This window comes from Zootoca vivipara, chromosome 3 (assembly GCF_963506605.1).
Source record: "Zootoca vivipara chromosome 3, rZooViv1.1, whole genome shotgun sequence".
Lineage (NCBI taxonomy): Eukaryota > Metazoa > Chordata > Lepidosauria > Squamata > Lacertidae > Zootoca > Zootoca vivipara.
The window spans coordinates 55,946,226-55,969,814 of NC_083278.1; the positions used below are offsets into that span (position 1 = coordinate 55,946,226).

General features: G+C 40.9%; 1 protein-coding gene across 8 annotated transcripts in view; it reads left to right on the forward strand.

The window, feature by feature from the left end:
- Positions 1–23,589, forward strand: part of LAMA2 (laminin subunit alpha 2) — a 377,555-nt gene that overhangs the window by 121,210 nt on the left and 232,756 nt on the right. For all 8 annotated transcript variants that reach the window (XM_060272671.1, XM_035109029.2, XM_060272672.1 and 5 more), the window contains exons 4-6: positions 28–270; positions 17,269–17,448; positions 19,223–19,312. In XM_060272671.1, coding sequence (XP_060128654.1) covers positions 28–270; positions 17,269–17,448; positions 19,223–19,312 — 513 coding nt within the window. The remainder of the gene's footprint in view (positions 1–27; positions 271–17,268; positions 17,449–19,222; positions 19,313–23,589) is intronic.

Here is a 23,589-nt window from a genome sequence, read left to right on the forward strand (position 1 = left end):
ATATATATTTTTCTTACATTCTCCCAGGTGTTCCAAATTGCTTATATCATTTTAAAAGCAGCTAATTCACCACGACCTGGAAACTGGGTTTTGGAACGTTCACTAGATGGTGTCAACTATGAGCCCTGGCAGTACTACGCTATCACGGACACAGAATGTCTGACTCACTACAACATTCTTCCCCGCACTGGACCTCCATCGTATACAAAAGATGACGAAGTTATATGCACTTCATATTACTCCAGGATTCATCCACTGGAGAATGGAGAGGTAAGGTGGGGGAGCACTGCAGATGTCAATATGGTGGCAACCACACTGCCCTCTGAATATGCATATTTTCCCATAAATTAATGTTTGTGCATGCATAAGATCGGGAGTTGCATTTAACATATGGCATTTCACTTGAAAGCTTATAGTTTGTATTAACTTACTTGTGCAAGTTATCAACTGAAGAAGCCCATTTTGGGCGAAACAGGGATGTACCCAGGAACCTTGTCTTTCCTTTTCCTATGGACGGTACCTGTGTGCTGAGCCTGGCACCGGTGGACACATTCGCTACCATTTCTTGGACTTGGGCCCACCACGCCCTCCTGCCAGTGAACCCACGAGCGTCTGGTCTGCGCCTGCTGCGCCTCGTTTCTTTGGGTACTCCTCCAATATCTTATTTGGTTGGACTGCAATCTCTATTAACACTTTAAGTTTTGGGACTGTACCCTCGCCTTTGACATAGTTTGTTTTTGTGTATATAATAATAATAATTTTTGTACTCATTCTGTATTAGTTTATACATTTATTATAGCCAGTTACGGTAGTGTATGGTTTTAAGATCGGGAGTTTTCAAACATAGCCATGGTGTACAGAAGAAAGTATATTCAGATGTCTCCAAAATTTTATATCCAGTAACAGTGGCTATACTCAAGCTTTGCAACATCATTTACAGGTTGTGAAGATAGGGAGCCCTCTTTATTTGATGCTTGAGTAGAAACGTTTGCTCAGGGTGCTGGAGCAGAGCAAAAGGTGTTAAGCAGCAAAGTAGCATCTCACTCTCTTCCAGTGTTGTGGCTTGGTTTGGTTCTCCAGAGTTCCCCCTTGTAAGCTCTATGTGTGCATCACATGTGGCCAGAGGGATATAGCCTTAAGTTGTGTGCTGTGATTTAGTGCTGAGCTACACCCTAGCCTTTGGTCTGCCATGGTGAAATAAATGGGGGACTGTTTTTGATTCAGTTCCCATTTTTCCCTTTCCAAAACAATGGACAACGAGAAATTGAGCTATTCCTTGACATTCAAACTACCCCAATCAGTATTACTGAAAAATAACATGCCAAAATGTTTTATACTACATTTCTTGCAAAAAAAAAGTGTTTGGTAGGCTAAATTGCATGCAAAAAATATGTATATTAGGAGAAACATACACTAAAATGCTGGGCAAGCAACTGCAAATCTCGCAAATTTGGCTGTCACAAATTTGTGAAAACCAGACAACAAATATGTAATTTTCACTTGATCATCCACATCAGGTATCTAATGCAACAAATCAAGGATAAACTTAGCTCTCAGTTCAGCATGCAGAGGGCAATATTGTACAGGGTGGTGGCATATCCAGTGTTCCACTGGCATAGCACAGCTTTTGCCAAATTCTGTAGCCTCTCAGCTGATGGATCTTCTCTATTAAATTGGATCCTAAGAGAGTGATCAAATGGCAAATGTTCTGTTCCTAATTTGCATTTTTGGATATGTCCAAAGGGATTTTGGATGTGTCATTTCTGACTCATATGGTACATTGTGCACAAATCAGTGATGGATAGGTAGGTGATATGTTTTGTGGGGAAGTGAGTCATAAAGAGCTTCCTGGTTTTCAAATTATAATGAAAAGGCTGGAATGAATGTATAAAATCAGATTTATATTTAAAAACATAAATGCCAAACCATATGCTTTAAAAAAAGAATGTGAATTTCCATGTCATACCACAAAATTGGGTTTTCCCAAGAATTTTTTGGCATAAATTTCAGGCTGTGTTGTTGGGTTTTATGATGGTTTAAAATGGAAAATTACTATACTCCACCGGGTTCTAAGGACTTTACTGTTCTTTATCTATACTAGGATGCTAGGCTAACAATATTGATAATATGAAAAGAGCCATAAGTGTGTGAGCTTTCCTTTCAGCACTAATTAAGACTATGTGGTGTAAACGTGCAACTGCCTTTACACTACCTTTCCTCCCCATTTAATAAAATTTCAACCTTTTCAAAAGCTTTACAAAGACAGCATCATCACGTTTGATTCCTGCGATTTTCATTAATCTGAAAACTAAAAATTAATGGTAACCATGGTGATTTTTGCTTCATTTCACTTGCATTGAAGCCACTGTTATTTGCATTTAATTTTGTTCTTTATAAAAAGCAGTTGGTTTCTTCTTTTTAAGGATTAGAACTTAGTGCCTATGTTTTTATTAATCTTGTTATGTAAAATTATTCTAGCGACATTAACTCTTACTCTTAGTAATATCTTTTTTTTTCCTGTGGAAGATACAGGGCTTTTGTTTAACTTGGTCTTCATTTAGGCTGAACTTTCTAACAACCCCATGCATTGCATTCTTCATTTTTATGATCCCTTTCAGTCCGATCAGTGAAATCAGAAATCAGCTCTGAAGAGCAGAGGTTTGTCACGAATTACTTTCATATCTGATGAAGGATGAAATCTAATTTGCTTTAAGTTCTCTCCCCCTCCCCCTCCCCCGAAAGTCTGGTTTGCTCATCCTCATGTCTGTTCCTCCACATGTATCCATATGTACACTCTGCACTGTTTCTGAGCAGGGTTTCTATCTACCTGTCACACCCTTTTACCCACAGAGCAATAATGTACATTTAGTAGCTTAACTAAGAAGTTTTCTGTTTTGCATCATACTGCAATTCATTGTGCTTTCTATCATTTCAATGCTAGTGTTTTTTAATGACTTTTAATGACATGCAAGTTTCAGTCGGGATACTGTGGGGCTTTGCAAATAAAGCAACAATAGCACAAGAGGCCAGTCACCCATCCGAAAGTGTGTTTTGATTACTAATGCCATGCATTCCTTAAGAAACCACCAGAACATGTAGAGTTGTATATGGTTTTCAGACTACTTTATTAACTCAAGAGGGCATATAGCAGTGCACATGGATACTGTAAAACAGATACAGTCATACCTTGGATCTCAAACACCTTGGCTCCTGAACAAATCGGCTCCCGAACGATCGAAACCAAGAAGTGAGTGTTCTAGTTTTCAAACAGTTTCTGGAAGCTGAATGTCCAGTGTGCCTTCCACGACTTCTGATTGACTGCAGGGCGCTCCTGCAGCCAATTGGAAGCTGCCCATTGGTTTTCAAATGGTTCCAGGAGTCGAACGGCCTCCCAGAACGCATTCTGTTCGACAACCAAGGTAATAATAATAATAATAATAATAATAATAATTTTTATTTATACCCCGCCCTCCCCAGTCAAAAACCGGGCTCAGGGCGGCTCATACATACAGGTACCACTGTATGTGTACCAGGATACACAGCCAGATCTCAGACAAGCAGCATACACAGAGGGATTACAACATTCTCTCCTATGTCCCTGGGTCCAGCATTTTCACAAGAACTGCACAGCACATGCACCTTCACCACCCCATACCTCTGTAAATCCCAGGTCCTGTTTATCTTATACTAATCTTTGGGGTCACTCATACTGCAGGAATACCCCTCAATTATCACTCATATGCATGAATATTCCTCAATTATTCCCATTTGAAATTTTACAGCTGAATGTGTGGCTACACTCAGTTTGAAAGCATTGTGTCTTAGGGAATGCAAGGTGAAAGTTGCTTCTGTGGCATGTGATGTCTTCCAGGCCCGGCTCTAGGTGCAGTCCCGGTGGCACGGGGCCGGCAGGGGGGGCGCTGCGCAATGAAGCCGCGCTGCGTGCTGCGAGGGCGGGGGCTCCGGAGCGATCTCCGCGCCTCAGCGCCAGGGCGCCCGACCTGCTCTAGACGGCCCTGATGTCTTCTTCACACCTATAAGCCAACACTTAATGACGTGTTCAAGAAACCGGATGGTAAAGATACATCTATATCCAGCCATAGTCCAGCATGCCAGTCAGAATCCACGGGTGCTGACAGTTCTTGGGCATCTTTTCCACCTAGGCATTAACACATACCTGATGAGCTTCAGCAAGGTGGCTGCATTATGTGTCCTAAGACCATACCTTGGCACCTGATACTGCTCAACACTGCACTTGTGCATTTCTTCTGCTGCAGTTGGGGATGGTCAGATGTCGTAAATGTGAATCTGAAAGAGTCACATTTGTTTGGGGGATTTTTAATTCCAAAATAATATTGTTAGCTATGCTTTAATTTTATGTTGCATCTTCTAGTCTATTGCTCATCCATTCCCATCTGCATTGGTAGCTGACTCATGCATGACTTTTTGTTGTCTATAAATTTGAGTCCTATATGTATAGATCTACATGGTGACTATTCCTGGGAACAAAAGCAGTTTGCGAATTAATCATGTCAGTGAATGGTAGAGGTAATGGTCATAATAAGATCCATTTTAGTGTGCATAAGCACATATCTTTTATTATCTGAGAGTGACTGGTGAACTTTGTAATGTGAAGCTATATTATACAACCTAGCCTATGAACTATTTCCTGATTTCTTTAGTTTTATAACTACCTTAAAGGGGGACATCAGAAAGCACCTGCACATTTTCTTTAATCAAACTGCATTTGATTGCCTGGTAAGATTATAGGTAAAAGCACACTCCCCAAGGAGAGATGGAGAGTATTAATGCAGTATCAATTCTTCATAAGTACAGCAGTGCAGTAAAAGGAGTTTTGAAAGAAGCTATTAGTTATGAGCAAGCAGGAGTCAGGCAAGGACACAACATCCTGGAGACAGATACAGGCATGGGTGTTGGATATGGATTCTATACTCAGAGGTGTGTATTGTTTCTAAATCAATGCTAGTTAGTATTTTTAAGACTGTGTGTGTGTGTGTGTGTGTGTGTGTGTGTGTGTGTGTAGATATAGTAACAGAGATAAAATATTTTTATACTGCCCTTCATCTGAAGGTCACATAAGAATACAAAGTGAGAACACAAAATACCTTGTAATAATAATACTAATACTAATAAACATAAACAAACCACAAACACATTTCAGTCCATAGAACGTTTATTCAGCCAAAGGCCTGGTTATATGGTTAAATAGTTACATTTATAGTTCTTTTTCATTTGTGAGAGGAGTACAGGACCACCACTCAGTGGATTTAATATCTGCCTGCATAAGGTTCTAGAAACTAAGTACCATTTGCTGCTGCAAATTATTCTAGCAGAGACTGCAGTTTGAAACAAAGGTATATTGTATGCACAACTGTGGCATAAATATGGATCCTGCTCTGGATTTCTTCTTTTAGACAATGTGTTATCCTAAACTGTTTCACAGGGAATTAGGAAACACAGAGTTAATGCTCAAAATTATTACGTCAAAACAACATTCAAAGAGTTCAATAAAAATGTAGTTTCTCACTATTGTTTATTTCCGCCAGGAGTTTTGCTATCATTTGTCAGTTCAGTGGCATAAAAGTCCTGGCATGATGGGGAATATCACTATATACTTAGTTCAAATAAACTAAAGAAATGTTAGGAGACACAACCACGTGATATTTCTGTGTGCTTTGCTCATGGAAAAGCACAGATAGAAACAGAATTTAGTAACAACCTTGAGAAAAGCATGGTCTTATTGGGCTTCAAGTGTTGTTATTTGTATGGATGCTGGACAAATTCATCAAAATGAGATTAAAATTCAGCATCTTTCTATTCTGATGTGAAATATGGTAGTTTTTCAAGTGCTTCCTCCATACTCTCAACACTTGGTCCATCCTGATACAGCACAAAGATAAGGGCTAGAGGATAACTTCCTGTCGCTATAAAAATTGATTTAACAAATGTGTCAGTCTTTGTTTAATTTGGCTAGCCAAACGGAAGCTTGAAAACACACATTTAGAGACTGAAGGGAATCTAGAAATCCACAAACAACTCAAAAGGGGAAAACTCAAATAAAAGGAATCACGCCAACAAAATTTAGCCAGTTACAGATTGTATAGAGAAAAGCCTCCGAGAGAAGCCGTGAGATTGTAGCTGTGCTACTGCTTTCATCTACCATGTGCTCATCTGCTAACACCTGGATCCATTTTTAAGCCCCCCTCCTTTGAAATGTAGGTCTTGACTCCTTTTGAAAAACTCCCTTTTTTCTATGTAACTCATTCCTGAGCTGCACTAATGTCAGGCCAATAATGTCAGGAGTGCTGAACTCTGGTACTTCTCAATGCCTCTCTTAGATCTCCTTCATTCCTTTGCTGCTTGAATAGGTGTTCAGGACAAACTGATTGGCTGATAGAGGAAAGCATGGAGAGGAGGAGAAAAGGACTTACAAATGAACTGTAAATCCAATTCTCCCCACAGCCTGATTTAATCCTTTCACACTGGGAGTTTCAGAGTGTCAACACCATTGGGTCAAAGGGTCAACATGTCTACAAGTACTCAAAACTGAAACATATTCAACCCAGCGTGGTTTGAAAAATCGCTGTGACATCGTGCTGCCCAGTAAAATTGGTTGAATATAGCAAATGTAATTCCTACCCAAAAAAAGGAAGCCAACATCTACCAAAGTGTTCTAAACTCCCCACCATCTCTGTATGCAGGTATATGTATTAAACCCATTGACCTTTCCATTCTAATCAATGCACTCGTTTTTTTAAGACTCACATTTCATGCTTCTTTTTCAGGATTGCTAATCTTCTCAATGCAGGTTTCAGTACACTAAAGAAGGGAGAAGGTTTGACATGGTGTGTCTCTGGTCAACCTGTACATATACAGGAGAGAGAGAACCGATGATCAGCTGTCTGTTGTGTGTAGGCACCACTACTTTAGAAGGTTCTAAGCTGCTGCTAAGCTGCAAACTCAGCAAGCCTGATAAAAAACTGATTTTTGTCATGGCTTAAAATTAGCCACTGTTTCTTTAATACAAAAGGAACTGAGTCAGCATGAGTCAGCGGCCTACAATGGCAAAGCCTGCACGACTCATGCAACTTTTCACCTAAATGATGTTGTTGTTTAGTCATTTAGTCAGGTCCAACTCTTCGTGACCCCATAGACCATAGCACGCCAGGCACTCCTGTCTTCCACTCCCTCCCGCAATTTGGTCAAACTCATGTTCGTAGCTTCAAGAACACTATCCAACCATCTCATGCTCTGTCGTCCCCTTCTCCTTGTGCCCTTAATTTTTCCCAATATCAGGGTCTTTTCCAGGGAGTTTTCTCTTCTCATGAGGTGGCCAAAGTATTGGAGCCTCAGCTTCACGATCTGTCCTTCCAGTGAGCACTCAGGGCTGATTTTCTTCAGAATGGATAGGTTTGATCTTCTTGCAGTCCATGGGACTCTCAAGAGTCTCCTCCAGCACCATAATTCAAAAGCATTAATTCTTCGGCGATCAGCCTTCTTTATGGTCCAGCTCTCACTTCCATACATCACTACTGTTCACCTACATATGCCTGTATATAAAGAGTGGTCATTGATTGTGTGTGGTGTGGGTTGGTTGGATGGTAGAAAGCTGGTTGCGTTTGGTATGTAAAGCTGTTGGTCATGGTTGGAGAAGACATTTTAGAATAAAAGCAGCATTCTGCAAAGTACTCTTTTTTTTAAGGACTCTTTGTGCCGACTAGGGTCCGAGGACCAGGCAAAGGAGATCAGAACCTTTTCCTTTTCAAACACTGACATGTTTTAGATGTTTTAATTTGCTAGAAGCCACCCAGAGTGGCTGGGGCAACCCAGTCAGATGGGCAGCATATAAATAATAGAAGTTGTTGATGTTGCTAGATGCCACAAGTGGGTTCCAGCTCCACTTTGGCATGGATTCAGTGTGTGAACAATCTGCTTCTTAATAAAGGCCGGACATTTCCCAAACTGCCCATTCTTGATCACTTCACTATATCTAACTATGCTGGCTTCCTTACTGGCTTGCCTGCCTACCTGCTCATACCCTGCTTGCTTCTCTACTTACTGGCTTAATTCAATGATTGCTTAGCCTCTGAGCCACATTGGTCCTATGTAGCACAAGCTACATCAGCAGTTTTAAATTGCATTTTTACCCTTGCACAATTGGAACGTGGGTAGGATAGATTCATTTCAGGGGCAGTTGCCCAACAAACAGATCATGTGCAACCCAAGGAGTAGACTAAATGTGATAGGGTAGCAACAAGAGTGGGGAGCGGTGAAACAGCTGTGATTTTCTCCTCGTGCACCAGCACAACTCAGTGTTTGTTCACCTTACTTGAGGAATAAATGTGGTTCAAAGTGACATGCAGGCAACACGATTAGCAATCATATTTTGAAAACTTAATACTGGGCATGTGTGTGTGTGTAGTTGTTATCAAGGTCACAGCAGGTAGAGAAAGGAGGTTTAAGCTTTTATTCCCCAGCAGGAGTCTCTAAGAAATTCTGCCTCCATCCCATGTAGCAATTAATTTTAGGGGGAAAAAATCTCATATAGGCACTAGTGGGAGCTCTTCCCCACTTAACGCTAAGGGCCCAGGGGGGCAATTTTCATGCAGCTGGGAGAAGAAGGCTTCAATTGACCCATATGTTGTGATCTAGACAGCAATCAGCGCCCTCATATATACTTTTAAATCACATAACACGTGATTGCTAATCACATCATTAATGTGTCGTTTGCCCACAACTACTGTTTAGTTGGTCTTCAACAGCAGAGGAGTTAGGGTTGCAGTCCTAAGCACAATTTCTAGGGCACAAGCCACATTTAAATCAGTAGGGGTTACTTCTGAATATAGATGCTCATGAATGATTCTCAAGTTTGCATGTGAAAAAGCTTTTTCTCAAGAGACCTTTGAGGTGGATTTTGAACTAGAAAAAAGATTAGTATTTGGGAGTAAGTAATTGATGAATGAATAGTAAGCTATTCAGTCTGCAAAAAGAGAAGAAGTATTAACACTATTAAGCAAGTGTACGTAGATATTATGCTCTAGGATAAAAACGATTGGAAAACTTTTATTGCTCAAAAAAGAACACAGAAGAGGATTTGCTTCTATTTCTCTTGGGGAAAGCTGAAATAAAGATACCCTTCTGCTGACAATAATTTCTTTCCATTCTGGCTTTGTGTTATAGAAGCCTGATAGTAATTAATGTCATCTGTAGAAAACAGAACAATGATTAATAACATGATTCATAGAACTGTCTAAGATAGTAAATGATTTAAATGTAACAATTTACAAAGTACACACTGTTCAGAATGAGCCGGTGCTATTTAAGGGTGAAAGGGTTAGGAAACCTATTTGGTCATGTTTGTGTCTAACTCTTATACTGCCTTGAACAATACTTTTGTTTAAGTGCTAGAATGCTATTAAGGGGCAAAGGGAATGTTGCAAATAACTTTCATTATTATCCCAAAGAGCAAAATTTTATTGGCTATATGAAGCCTCCAGATTTTGGAAGCTTCTCTCCGTTGCTGTTGCAAAAGACAGTTGCCTTCATATGAAGGACCACCTGTGCCAATATGAGGCTGCCCAGATATTGAGATTAAAATATGGGCCATTACTCTCTTGGTGTGAGATGTGAGACAGACAGGTTCCAGTGACAGGGCTTTTCTGGTGGTGGTTGAGCACATTTGAAGCTTCCTGTATCTCACATAAAACATGTGGCTATTGTATTAGTCCTTGGCCTGCCTATTTGGTAACACAACTCTAATTAAGACTTATCGCTTGATCCCCAAGCCAAAAATCCCAAGTAACAGTGTGTTGAGTGAATGTAATTTACCCATGAAGTGAAATACAATCTCACTCACAAGTTTCATGTAGATTTGAAGCTGCTTCTATCTCTCTCTTGCGGCACCCACACAAGACTAGAATCTTGTCAGATACTTGAATTGGGGCTACGGAGAGAAAAGTTTGTTTGTTTTTTGCAGCTTTCTTCAAGTTTTTAAATATTTACAAAATGCTTGCATCATGTGATCATCATGGCTTATATCCAGAAGGGGACGGCTTATTTAGAAAACCATCCTCCTGCTGAAAGTGGGAAGCACACCAGGGAGGGGAGGAAGGAAGGAAGGAAGGAAGGAAGGAAGGAAGGAAGGAAGGAAGGAAGGAAGGAAGGAAGGAAAGCAGATAGGCAGACTTTCTTGGCCACCTTTCCAGTGATGGATCCAAGAGCAATCTTCCGAAGAAATCTGATTTCATTGTAAAATGAGATTTTAGAAATCAATGTTTTGTTTATATACCCCACCCCAACTTCACAACCCTTAATTTTGCCTCATTTCAAAATATGCTGGTAAAGTTTGTTTTTGTGCACTTTAGTTAATAATAATAATATTATAATAATAATTTATTATTCATACCCCGCCCATCTGGCCAGGTCTCCCCAGCCACTCTGGGCGGCTTCCAACAAAAGAATAAAACACAATAATCTATTAAACATTAAAAGCCTCCCTGAACAGGGCTTCCTTCAGATGTCTTCTAAAAGTCTGGTAGTTGTTTTCCTTTTTGACATCTGTTGGGAGGGCGTTCCATAGGGTAGGCGCCACCACCGAGAAGGCCCTCTGCCTAGTTCCCTGCAACTTGGCTTCTCGCAACAAGGGAACTGCCAGAAGTCCCTCGGTGCTGGACCTCAGTGTCCGGGCAGAATGATGGAGGTGGAGACGCTCCTTCAGGTATACTGGACCGAGGCCATTTAGGGCTTTAAAGGTCAGCACCAACACTTTGAATTGTGCTCGGAAACGTACTGGGAGCCAATGTAGATCTTTCAAGACCGGTGTTATGTGGTCTCGGCGGCCGCTCCCAGTCACCAGTCTAGCTGCCGCATTCTGGATTAGTTGTAGTTTCTATATGCCAATAAAGGTGTTGAAATTGAAATTGAGTTGTAGTTTCCGAGTCACCTTCAAAGGTAGCCCAACGTAGAGCGCATTGCAGTAGTCCAAGCGGGAGATAAGTAGAGCATGCACCACTCTGGCTAGACAGTCTGGAGGCAGGTAGGGTCTCAGCCTGCGTACCAGATGGAGCTGATAGACAGCTGCCCTGGACACAGAATTGACCTGTGCCTCCATGGACAGCTGTGAGTCCAAAATGACTCCCAGGCTGCGCACCTGGTCTTTCAGGGGCACAGTTACCCCATTCAGAACCATACAGAACCAGGGAATCCTAAACACCTGCCCGCCTCCTGTCCCCCACGAACAGTACTTCTGTCTTGTCAGGATTCAATCTCAATCTGTTAGCCGCCATCCATCCTCCAAATAAATAATGTGTGCACATTGGCAATCAAGTACCTGTGCACATGACCACTTTGAAAAAATAGGAATGGAGGATGGATATGTAGTAATTGAAAGGAGAGGACGTGCTCAGACCACACAGTTACAACCTGTCAAGGTCTACCTGCTAGTAAACCTTTTATCTGTCAACACCCTTGCACCAATGCACTCACATGGAAAAATTTGATCTGAGCTACCTTTTGCGCGGGATGCGGGTGGCGCTGTGGGTTAAGCCACAGGGCCTAGGGCTCGCCAATCAGAAGGTTGGTGGTTCGAATCCCCACGACGGAGTGAGCTCCCGTTGCTTGGTCCCAGCTCCTGCCAACCTAGCAGTATGAAAGCACGTCAAAGTGCAAGTAGATAAATAGGTACCGCTACAGCGGGAAAGTAAACGGCGTTTCCATGTGCTGCTCTGGTTCGCCAGAAGCGGCTTTGTCATGCTGGCCACATGACCTGGAAGCTGAACGCCGGCTCCTTCGGACAACAGAGTGAGATGAACGCCACAACCCCAGAGTCAGTCATGACTGGACCTAATGGTCAGGGGTCCCTTTACCTTTACCTTTTGCGAGAGAGAAAACCCCCGTACAGACACTGCCTTTTAATCATAGTGGTGGAATAAAATTTCAGAATTTTGCATGACTGGATTTTAGAAAGTTAATTGGCTGAGGTAGCTTCCGAGGTGAGGCCTTGGAGGGTACTTGAGAGGAAGCCTCATAAAAATATGACAGACACCTTGATAGTTATTTATTATTTATTTATTTATTTGTTGTGCACACAGAGCTCAGTGATCAGATAAAATTAACTAGGAAAAATGTGGAATACTTGGCATTCATTTCACTGTGAATAGGGTGGGAAATGGACTGTTTCATCAGCCTAAGCAAAAACTTTGCAGGACCAATCTCACAGCTGGTTCAGGCTGCAAACCCATGCATAGAAGAGGAAATTTCAGCAAGTATAGCGTATCGTGATACATGATGTTGAATTGTATCTGCTGAAACAGACTGCCAGCTGGTGTAAAGAATCCTATCTTCTATCAACAGATACCTTGATTGCCACCTGGCATGTCACACTTAGTAAATCCCTGTGGTGAAAGGCTGGAGCTTCTGCTTTATTGCCTTTCAATGATAAAAGGAAGTTGTGAGACAACAAGTGCAGACAGTGGGAAAGGGAGGCATCTTTCCTAAACATAGTTTATTATAATCATTTTGCATAAACAGAGTGTTCCGTTTGTGTTTGGAAGCTAATACTTGATAGGTCTTGCACTAGTTTTCCTGACAGAAGCTCCACAGTTTTTAACAGCTGTGTCTGATATTTAGAAATCCAATAACTTTTTCTAAAGTGGAAATAGAATGCCTGGAAAAAAACAAATACCTGCTGAATTTTTTTGCCTGTCAAATGGCTCTTTAAAGGCACTCCTTTGTAACTACACTGACTAGTACATATGTATAACATTTATACAATGATGGTACCTACAGGTAGCTTGAGAAAATAGTGACAAATGGTAAAGTTGTTTCCATTGCTATCATTAACTATTCGTCTTATTACACATGTTGGATTAATAGTGCTGTGATGTGGCTGTGCTTGTCTCTTCATCCCCAACCACGCAGCAGGAGTTTGTTCTTGGCTTAGAGCTACTGCCAAGCTTCAAGCACAGCATGAATGGTCTGAATGCCTGGTTCCTCCTATGAAGAATACTCTGTTTCTTATGTATCTTTCCCCCTTTTTAATTCATTACATAGACTATTTCCAGTTTGAAAAGTGTCACATCTGTGTTTGTCTGGTTTATACTTTAACTGGAATGAAACAGGATGTTGTGATTCAGATACAGATCTTGCTCCAACTTTAAGCTGTCAGTACTGAAACTATTGCACAGATGTTTCATATGTGAAGTCAAATTACAAAGAAACACTGCTCATTCCTTTCCATCCTCTCTGCCGTCTTATCAACCACTATTTTGAATCATATACTGCAATAAAGGTAAGTGGTACCTAATAACAATGTGAGATCGCCAAAGGCTACTTCACATGGTCATTTTCACCATTCAGATTTCTCCGCGGGACCTTGCCCATGATGTGAAGCAGGAATAAAACAAACATAAATTGCTATAATAATTCCCACAATCTTAGCAGTGCTTTTGGGTGCCATTAGGAGAATGCAAAATTCTGTTAAAGCATGTTGATGTCCCCAGTCACAGATTCCTTCTCTGCATGATCATGTAAATGGAAAAACTTAATGGAGAAAAAAAATGCAGCAAAGCCATACTTGTTGAATTTCTGCCTGTTGCTTATATTTTTTTCTGTTATACATTAGCCTAAAGCACAAAGACTGTCATGATTTCAAATATGTTCTCTAGATTTTCAATCCAAGCTGCATTTTTGTCTTGGATTCGTGCATCTTGCCCAAATTAAAATGTCTTTAAGATTGTCCGCTTAGACAAAACCAAAAATTCTTTCCCTATATAGTGGGGCAGCTAAATCAAGTGGCTACATTTCCCAATAGGCCCTTCTTCTGGTCTGTGAGCAGGAAAACAGGAGTTGTCCATCCATCCTCAGAGAAGAAAAAAGGTTAACAGTCTCAGCAATAAACATCTCTTCAAGGTTTAGAAAACGTTTGATTTTATTAAGTCTATATAATTCATTCCAGAATTCAGGGTGGTTGTTGTTTTTAAATGTATACACAGCATCCCCAAATGGAAACAGTATTAGCAAATGCTATATGTGTTATCCTTTTTACATGCTGCTTTTGCATAATGTTGCAATGAATCATACGTGTTTATTCAATGCCTATTGGTCTCTAGTATGTGTAATTATTGTTGAAAGCTTCCGCCTCCTCCTTTGTTTTAGCTAGAGCGGTAATAAAGGCGCTTTTTTATAAAAAGAAATAAAGAAAAAAGGTGCATGACAAATATACTTTAAGGGAATTGAATTTCTTATTACACTGTGATTTATTAATAACCACTCCTTTGACACTGAACAATCTCTTTAAATATCTCACAAAAGACATTTTTCTGACAAATTACTTTCCATTCAAAAATGAAAAATGCAAGAATTGCACTACTGTAGAAGAAAAAGGATATATCAGAGAAGCAATTTTAAGTTTCAGGTGCAAGTAGCTTGAAGGAAGTGACTTGCTGAAGAAAAAGAAGTTCTTCGGTTTAGCTTAAGTTGTGTGAGGTACAAGTTGTCCATCATATAACAGTATTTGCTAAACAATTCATTAAGCTGACATTTGCCTATCCTCTTTTGGGGATTGAGTTAGCTGAAGCAGAATATGACATGAACAGCACTTGACATTTTACTGTGGGTTTAAAGCAGTGCATTTTAAGCAGTTCAATTCTGTATTCATTAGTAGTCAATGGAATGGAGTCTAATCATTAGTTAAATAAATCATTAATGTACTAAGATAGACAGAAATCATTTACTATACATTCTGAATGCTGTATAACGTAGGAAATATATATTAAAGTCCTTCTTTTCCCATTGCACATAACTAGCTATGCCACAAGGTATCCCACAATGCACCTGGTCAGGCTGTAAAAAAACAGCAGGGTTAAGAACACAACCACATCATACTGGAAATTTTACCATGTCAGGTCAATTAACTGCAGCAGCATTGCAGTTATTTTCTAAGGATCACCCCAATCACACATCACATTGATCTGCTGCTAAATGTTTAACTGTGAATTTTAAAAAGCAGCATGTTGATGGACAAAGCTCATAAGTCCCTGCTTCTACACACCCCACCCCACTACGTCTGATTTCACCATGATGGGAGAAATGGCCGCAAGCCTAGTCTTGTCATTTCATCCAAACCTGGGCTCATCGTTTGTTTCTCTCCAAACATACCACCAAGTTTGATCTTGACTTACGGTTCATAGTTTGATTGGGGGAAACAAATCATGAATCTGTGTTTGCACAACATGACAAGGCAGCTTTTGTGGTTTTCTTTCCCCTTGGTGTGGCATGGCCAGGAATGGGGAAGAAACAAAGCAGGTACTATTGAACAGTGGGTAGCAGCACACTGCTCATTCACATTAAACCATAGGTAAACATTAACTATGGTTTAATGTGATGTGCAAAGATGGACTTTGTCTGTTGTGATCTCAGATTACACACCTCCCCACCCCCTACCCCGGCCTAAGTGGTTTTGGTATGCAAATGGAGAAACTGGCCAAAAAAAATGTATTTAGGGTTTTAGAAAGAATCTGACCTCTCAGTAAATATACACATTTTTAAGCTCTTGAGAAGGCACCAGCAAAACCCCTCAGACAAGAATGTCATTTGTTTTGAAAAATAAGTGATTTTGAATGCTTTGAGAAGCATAGCCAAACAGCTGGGATTTTTTTTATATGTCAGAAACAACTTGGGAGTGACTGTACTCAGTGGACTCTCTGGCAGAATATCGTCATTTAAATACCAAAACTGTGAGCAGGGGGAAAAAAAGAAATGTTTTGTTAAATCTTTCATGAAGCTACCATATGGTTATGTTGCTTTAAAAGGAGCATATGTATGATTTTAAAAATAGAAATATAGAATTTGAGTTTTCAAAAGCTTTAAAGCTGGAATCATATAAACTTATTTTTCTCTTCCATTGTGACAAGTGAAGAAACCAGACATTAAAGAATACAGATAGTCTTCATAATTACATGTGGAATGTCATTTACTGCCTAACATTTGAATAACCAGAAATGGAAGAAATAAGACACATTCATGTGAAACATTTCTTACTGTTCCCTAAGCCAAGCTACATGTAACATGAGAGTGCTATGATTGGATTTCACACCTTTGGGGGCGGGAGAATTAAATGAGGATGTGGATAGAGGGCCAATAGGATCAATCAGAATAGGGCAGTGGTGCTGGAGAGTTACCGGTAACCCTTTAGCCATGGACCTTGACTGTGGTTGAAATATCCCAAACAAGCTAGTCTTGCTAGGAAAACAGGTTTAGTGCCTCTCTTTTCCCCCAGGAGGATTAATATCAGCTTGAAGGCGAAGACTGCAGAGAAGAGATATTAAAGGCATCTTTCTATGGCATTACTGCATCCATCCAGTTTGAGGGTCCCTGATTTTAAAGGTTTTTTTGGGGGGGGGAGTGATCCACTCACAGATCTCATGTGTAGACCAGTTCTAAAATGCAGAACTCATAATTACCAGAAGCAGTCTCATTTGCAGTTTGGATCTATAGCTTGGTCATCTGTATCATATGGTGAAAGCTAAAATGGTTACCTGCAATCTGCCATAGATTAGTGTGACATTACTAGATGCTAGAATGCTTTCAAAGTCCTTCTAAGTTATCATACAACAGTGCCAATCCTTCCTTTTAACCCCTTTAGGATTCACCAGACTTCCTCAGATTTGCTCACGTCAGTTTACCCAGCAGAATTTTAGAATGATGAGGGGATGGAGGGAGACATATACAAGAAAAAGAGAGAGAGAGAGAGAAAGACTATTTTGAAAGCATAGTTGTTTCTCCACTGGTGATGAATGGATTGGTCTAGAACCATATTAATTTAACATGTCTGTTTTACATTAGTCTGTGATTTTTAAGAAATCTGTATGAAAATTTCACATTTTATCACAAAGTGTATATGTGATACTATATGTAAAGATAAGATGATATGTACATTAATTTTTATCTAATTATACATATTTCTAAATGTCTTTATCGTGAAATGTACATATTTAACAAGTCTTGGTACTTTTTTTGAGCTGAGCATTGTATTGTAAAATTGTGATAAGTGTGAAACCCGAAGGTTAATTACACATTAAGCTGCACATCGGCCTAGGTCAGTCTGCTTCAGAATTCACAGATATAAAATTCCTCAAGCATTCATGTTCCCTACCACAATACCTGATGCTGAATGCTACAGCCCTAGTGGTTTTAGAAAGAGTGAGAACTCTCATTTAACACACTCCTATTGTTTATTCTCCTTTGTAGATTCACACATCTTTGATCAATGGACGGCCAAGTGCAGATGACCCTTCTCCAGCTCTTCTAGAATTCACTTCAGCTCGCTATATTCGCCTGAGATTTCAGAGGATACGGACCCTGAATGCTGATTTAATGATGCTTGCACATAGAGATCTCAATGAAATTGACCCAATAGTTACAAGAAGGGTAAGTCCTGACACAGATGCCAACTCCCCATATTTCATGGGGGCCAGCTGTTCAATGAAAAAGGGTCCAAAGTTCCACAGAGTATATGGAAGCCTATGGTGAAACTAAAGTAGTCTATTAGATCAGTGGTGAATGGTGCCACTTGGCTGCCCGGGGCGGCACCACCTGGGGGTGGGGTGCCACTCCGCAGCGCGCACGCATCCTGATGGTACGATGCATGATGCGTGCGCCAGGATGAGCCAGGACGGACTGTGCATGTCCGCACATGCGCAGTCCGTCCGGGTTGGCGCTGCTGCTCTGCTCGGCTGGCGCACTCTGAAGCAGCCTCCCGGCAACCCGCTCTGTAGCGCGCTCTGCTTCTTCCTGCTCGGGGGGAGGAGGCGCGGGCAGAGGCGGCCAGGGGCAGGCCAGGGGCCGGGGGCGCTGCCCCTGCACTGCCCCCAGCTGCCCCTGCCAGAGTGGAGCTAGGGGCGGACCACCCCCTTCGCCCCTCCCTTGCTACGCGCCTGCATTAGATCCCAACCAGTGTTTCAGTTTTCACCTGCATAGAACAACAGTGTGAATACAAGAGCAGATACACAAGTTCACTTAATGCAGATTAGTTATGTTATTGCACCCTTTGTACTTGAAAGACTGAAAGAATGAGAGTGTGTTCCACCTGTTTTGTGCCTGCTTACAGGGAACGAAATGTTCATAATTATTTCAGATTCATTAAAACAGAGTACAAGAGTATTAGGTTATATATGTGGCATTGTGGTCCGCTGCCAGTGATGCAGGGTGGAATGTTTTCAACAATGCACATAATTGCTATACTGTATATAGTATGTTTTGGGGGCAATTTGTAAAGAAACAAACAAATCATTGTTTCATGAAATTAGCTAGTACCACAATGAACTGATGCAATAATCTCCATTTGGGTGCAATTCGCTGTTATCTAAACCACTGAGCCTCTTGGGCTTGCTGATTGGAAGGTTGGCAGTTCAAATCCGTGGGATGGACTGAGCTCCCTTTGCTTTGTCCCAGCTTCTGCCAACCTACCAGTTTGAAAGTACACCACTGCATGTAGATAAACAGGTACTGCTGTGGTGGGAAGGTAAACAGCATTTTTGTGTGCTCTGGCACTTGTCACAGTCCTCTGTGTGCCAGTAGCGGTTTAGTCATGCTGGCCACATGACCCAGAAAGCTGTCTGTGGACAAATGCCAGCTCCCTTGGCCTGAAAAGCGAGGTGAGCACCGCACCCCATAGTTGCCTTTGACTGGACGTAACTGTTCAGGGGTCCTTTACATTTACTTTATTTACAGCAAGGTGAGTCTCAGCTGGGATATAGGCACGGCTGTAGCACTGTAGCTAGGGGGTGGGGGCCACACAAGATTGGCTAAAAAAGATGTCCATAAATATCTCTATAAATAAAAATATTGATTATTGCCTCATAAGAAAAAGGTTTTAAATAGTGGGTGAATTGAATGGGTGGGGGTGGGGAGGTTGGAGGAGAGGAGCTAATTTGTTTGTTTTGGAACATGATAAAAAATAATACACAGTTTTCAATGTATTCATGCCCATTTTCCACTGAAAATGAAATACAATCTATCGACATGTCTTAAAATAGTTCAAAAATGTTAAAAATATTTAAAAAGTAAATTTCCATTATAGTTTCACAGTTGTTTGAATACTACACTTAAAACATATTGATTGTGCTTCATTGAATTTGTTTTCAATTTAATTACTTTTGTCTATTAAAACATATTAATATAATATTTTTATATTCATTTGCAGTATTACTATTCTGTGAAAGACATCTCCGTTGGAGGAATGTGCATTTGCTATGGCCACGCAAAGGCATGCCCACTGAATCTAGCTACAAATGTATGTATATTGCAAATCTCCTTGAACCTTAAAAAGGAAATCATTATAGCATCTCCTAGGGTTGCCATATGTCCTCTTTTTCTGGGATCCGCCCCCTTTTTTAAAATGAGAGTTGGCATAGTGATCCGTAGTTAAAAGTAGAAATCAGCAAATGTGTCCTCTTTTCTGCTCTTCAAAATATGGCAACCCTATCTGATACCTGCCATCCTTAAATATATGGTTTTGATTGCTCCCTGGTCCTGAATGGGATAAGTGTACCCCTGAGGTACCAGGTGCGCAGCCTGGGAGTCATTTTGGACTCACAGCTGTCCATGGAGGCACAGGTTAATTCTGTGTCCAGGGCGGCTGTCTACCAGCTCCAACTGGTATGCAGGCTGAGACCCTACCTGCCTACGGACTGTCTCGCCAGAGTGGTGCATGCTCTGGTTATCTCCCACTTGGACTACCGCAATGCACTCTACGTGGGGCTGCCTTTGAAGATGACCCGGAAACTGCAGTTAATCCAGAATGTGGCAGCTAAACTGGTGACTGGGAGTGGTCGCCGGGACCACATAACACCGGTCCTGAGAGATCTATACTGGCTCCCAGTACGTTTCCGAGCACAGTTTAGGGAAATTTTTAATGTTTGATGCTGTATTGTTATTAATATTCGGTTGGAAGCCGCCCGGAGTGGCTGGGGAAACCCAGCCAGATGGGCGGGGTATAAATGATAAATTATTATTATTAAGAATATCCCCTTTTCAGGTTACGCTGGCTTATGTTCCACCAGGCTTTGCTATGAAGGTTGTGCCACAGCATGAGGGACTTAGGCCAGCATATCGCTGACTGAGGTGGATTTGGGGCTTAAATTATCTGGAGCTGGAGACCCCAATCCTCAGTTGCTCATACCGGCAGACATAGGGTGAGGATTGCCTCCTCAACCTGTTGCCAATGTTAACACCACACAAAGTCTGTAGGGAATGAGATGGACTTTCAGGTGTTTAATTGTCTATGTTATTAAGTTTATACCCTGGTTTTCTTCCCAAAGGAGCCCACCAGCAGCAAAACATTACATTTAAAAAATTATTACTTGAATTGCAATTTTTGCCAATAGGACAGCATGCTTACAAAATATCTCTAGATGAATTCCTGTGGCCATCCTTTCTTTCATCCCATTATGTTTGTCACGCTGTGCCTTATAAAAGTAAATGCTATCCGTTTAATAGATGCCTGTAAATAAATAATGGTTATTACTGTGCTAATGTCTATGCATGTTGTCAAAACTGAGTGACAAATTGTGCAGGTTTGGAAAGTCACATGTTTCCTTGAAACGTATTTTGTTTTGCCTAGAGCTTCAAATTTTTCAAATTCTGTTAAATTAATTGCTTTAAAGAACAATAATCAAATTAATTATGGTTTTTGCACTTCATTCCAATAACAAACATACATATTTTTAAAAACTGATAAATAAACAAAAGCATTTTATTGAATTTTCAGTTACGTCAGAATTTAAAAGTGATGGCCAATAATTGTTCTGAATGTAAATCTCATAGAATCCTAGAATTACAGAGTTGGAAGGCACCTCAGGGGTCATGTAGCCCAACCCCCTGCAATGCAGGAATCTCAGCTAAAGCATCCATGACAGATGGCCATCCAACCTTCCAAGGAAGTCTGTCCCACTGTTAAACAGCTCTTACCATCAGAATGCCCTTCTTGATGTTTAGTCAGAATCTCATTTCTTGTAACTTGTAGCCATTGGTTTGGGTCCCACTCTCCAGAGCAGAAGAAAACAAATTTGTTCCATCTTCCATGTGACAGCCCTTTAGATATTCGAAGTTGGCTATGATATCTCCTCTCAGTCTCTTCTTATCCAAGCCAAACATACCCAATTCCCTCAACTCTTACTCATAAGGCTTGGTTTCCAGATACTTTGTTATCTTGGTTGCCCTTCTCTGAACACAGCTTGTCAATATCCCTCTTAAACATAGCTGCCAAGTTTTCCCTTTTCTCGCGAGGAAGCCTATTCAGCATAAGGGGAAATCCCTTTAAAAAAGGGATAACTTGGCAGCTATGCTCTTAAATTGTGGTATCCAGAACTGGACACAATACATTAGGTGTAGTCTGACCAAGGTATTACCAGTGGTATTATTACTTCCCTTTATCTGGACAATATACTTCTGTTGATACAACCTAGAATAGCATTATCTTTTTTTCTTTTTCTTTTTGTTATTGACTCATGTTCAGCTTGTGGTCTGCTAAGACTCCTAGATCTTTTTCATATGCACTACTGGCAAGCCAGCTGTTCCCCATCTATATTTGTGCAGCTGGCTCTCCCTGCCTAAGAGTAGAACTTTACTTTTGTCCCTATTGAAATTCAGTTTGTTAGTCTCTGGACCCTGTTCTACTGTCTGTTAAGGTCATCTTGAATCCTGATTCTGTTTTCTGCAGCATTAGCTACCCCTCCCATTTTGGTGTCACCTGCAAATGAGCATCCATTCAATGCTTTCACCCAAGTCATTTATAAAGATGTTGAACAACAACTGGCCCAGGACAGAGCCCTACTTATCACTTTTTTCCAGGATGAGGAGGAACCATTAATGAGTGGTCTTTGGGATCAGTTAATCAACCAGCTACAAATCCACCTAACAATTACTTTGTCCAGTCCACATTTTACCAGCTTCTCAGCAAGAATATCACGAGGGACTTTATCAAAAGTCTTACTGAAATCAGGATACACTACATCCACAGCATTCCTCTCATCCACCAATCTTGCCACTCTATTTTTTATAAAAAAAGAAATGATTCATCTGACAGGACTTGTTTTTAAGAAACCTATTCTGGGTCTTAGTAACCACAACATCCTTTTTCTAAGTGTTCACAGACCAACCGCTTAATTACCTGTTCCAGGACCTTTCCTGGTATCAATGTTGCTAATTTCCTGGGTCTTCTTTTTTACCTTCTTGAAGATGGGGACAACGTTTGCCCACCTCCAGTCTGCAGGGACCTCACCTGTTCTCCAACTCTTATCTGGACATACTTTTGTTGTTGTTTAGTCGTTTAGTCGTGTCCGACTCTTCGTGACCCCATGGACCATAGCACGCCAGGCACTCCTGTCTTGCACTGCCTCCCGCAGTTTGGTCAAACTCATGTTCGTAGCTTCGAGAACACTGTCCAACCACCTTGTCCTCTGATGTCCCCTTCTCCTAGTGCCCTCAATCTTTCCCAACATCAGGGTCTTTTCCAAGGATTCTTCTCTTCTCATGAGGTGGCCAAAGTATTGGAGCCTCAGCTTCACAATCTGTCCTTCCAGGGAGCACTCAGGGCTGATTTCCTTAAGAATGGATAGGTTTGATCTTCTTGCAGTCCATGGGACTCTCAAGAGTCTCCTCCAGCACCATAATTCAAAAGCATCAATTCTTCGGCGATCAGCCTTCTTTATGGTCCAGCTCTCACTTCCATACATCACTACTGGGAAAACCATAGCTTTAACTATACGGACCTTTGTCGGCAAGGTGATGTCTCTGCTTTTTAAGATGCTGTCTAGGTTTGTCATTGCTTTTCTCCCAAGAAGCAGGCGTCTTTTAATTTCGTGACTGCTGTCACCATCTGCAGTGATCAAGGAGCCCAAGAAGGTAAAATCTCTCACTGCCTCCATTTCTTCCCCTTCTATTTGCCAGGAGGTGATGGGACCAGTGGCCATGATCTTGGTTTTTTTGATGTTGAGCTTCAGACCATATTTTGTGCTCTCCTCTTTCACCCTCATTAAAAGGTTCTTTAATTCCTCCTCGCTTTCTGCCATCAAGGTTGTGTCATCTGCATATCTGAGGTTGTTGATATTTCTTCCGGCAATCTTAATTCCTGCTTGGGATTCATCTAGTCCAGCCTTTCGCATGATGAATTCTGCATACAAGTTAAATAAGCAGGGAGACAATATACTATAAACATACTATATGGACATACTATAAATGCCTAATTTAAGATTCCATATACAGTATAGGTTTCCAAACGCAAAGCATGATTCAAATTTAAGGATATTTTTTGCTGTTTTGAAGAGAAGAGAATTGTACTATTAAACCAGAGCTGCTCATAGGTTGTATTAATATGTAAATTTAAATTAGGGTGTCAATTGTAAAAATCTATATATAAAAAGCCAACACTTAATATTTCACAGTGCTATTGAAATCCAATACTGCTATTTCCCCATATGCATAAAAGCCTATGTCACCACATTTCACTTCTCAAGTCCCATCTAGGGATGCTTGAGGTATTATGTTTCTGTAAATTCCAATGCAAAGTGA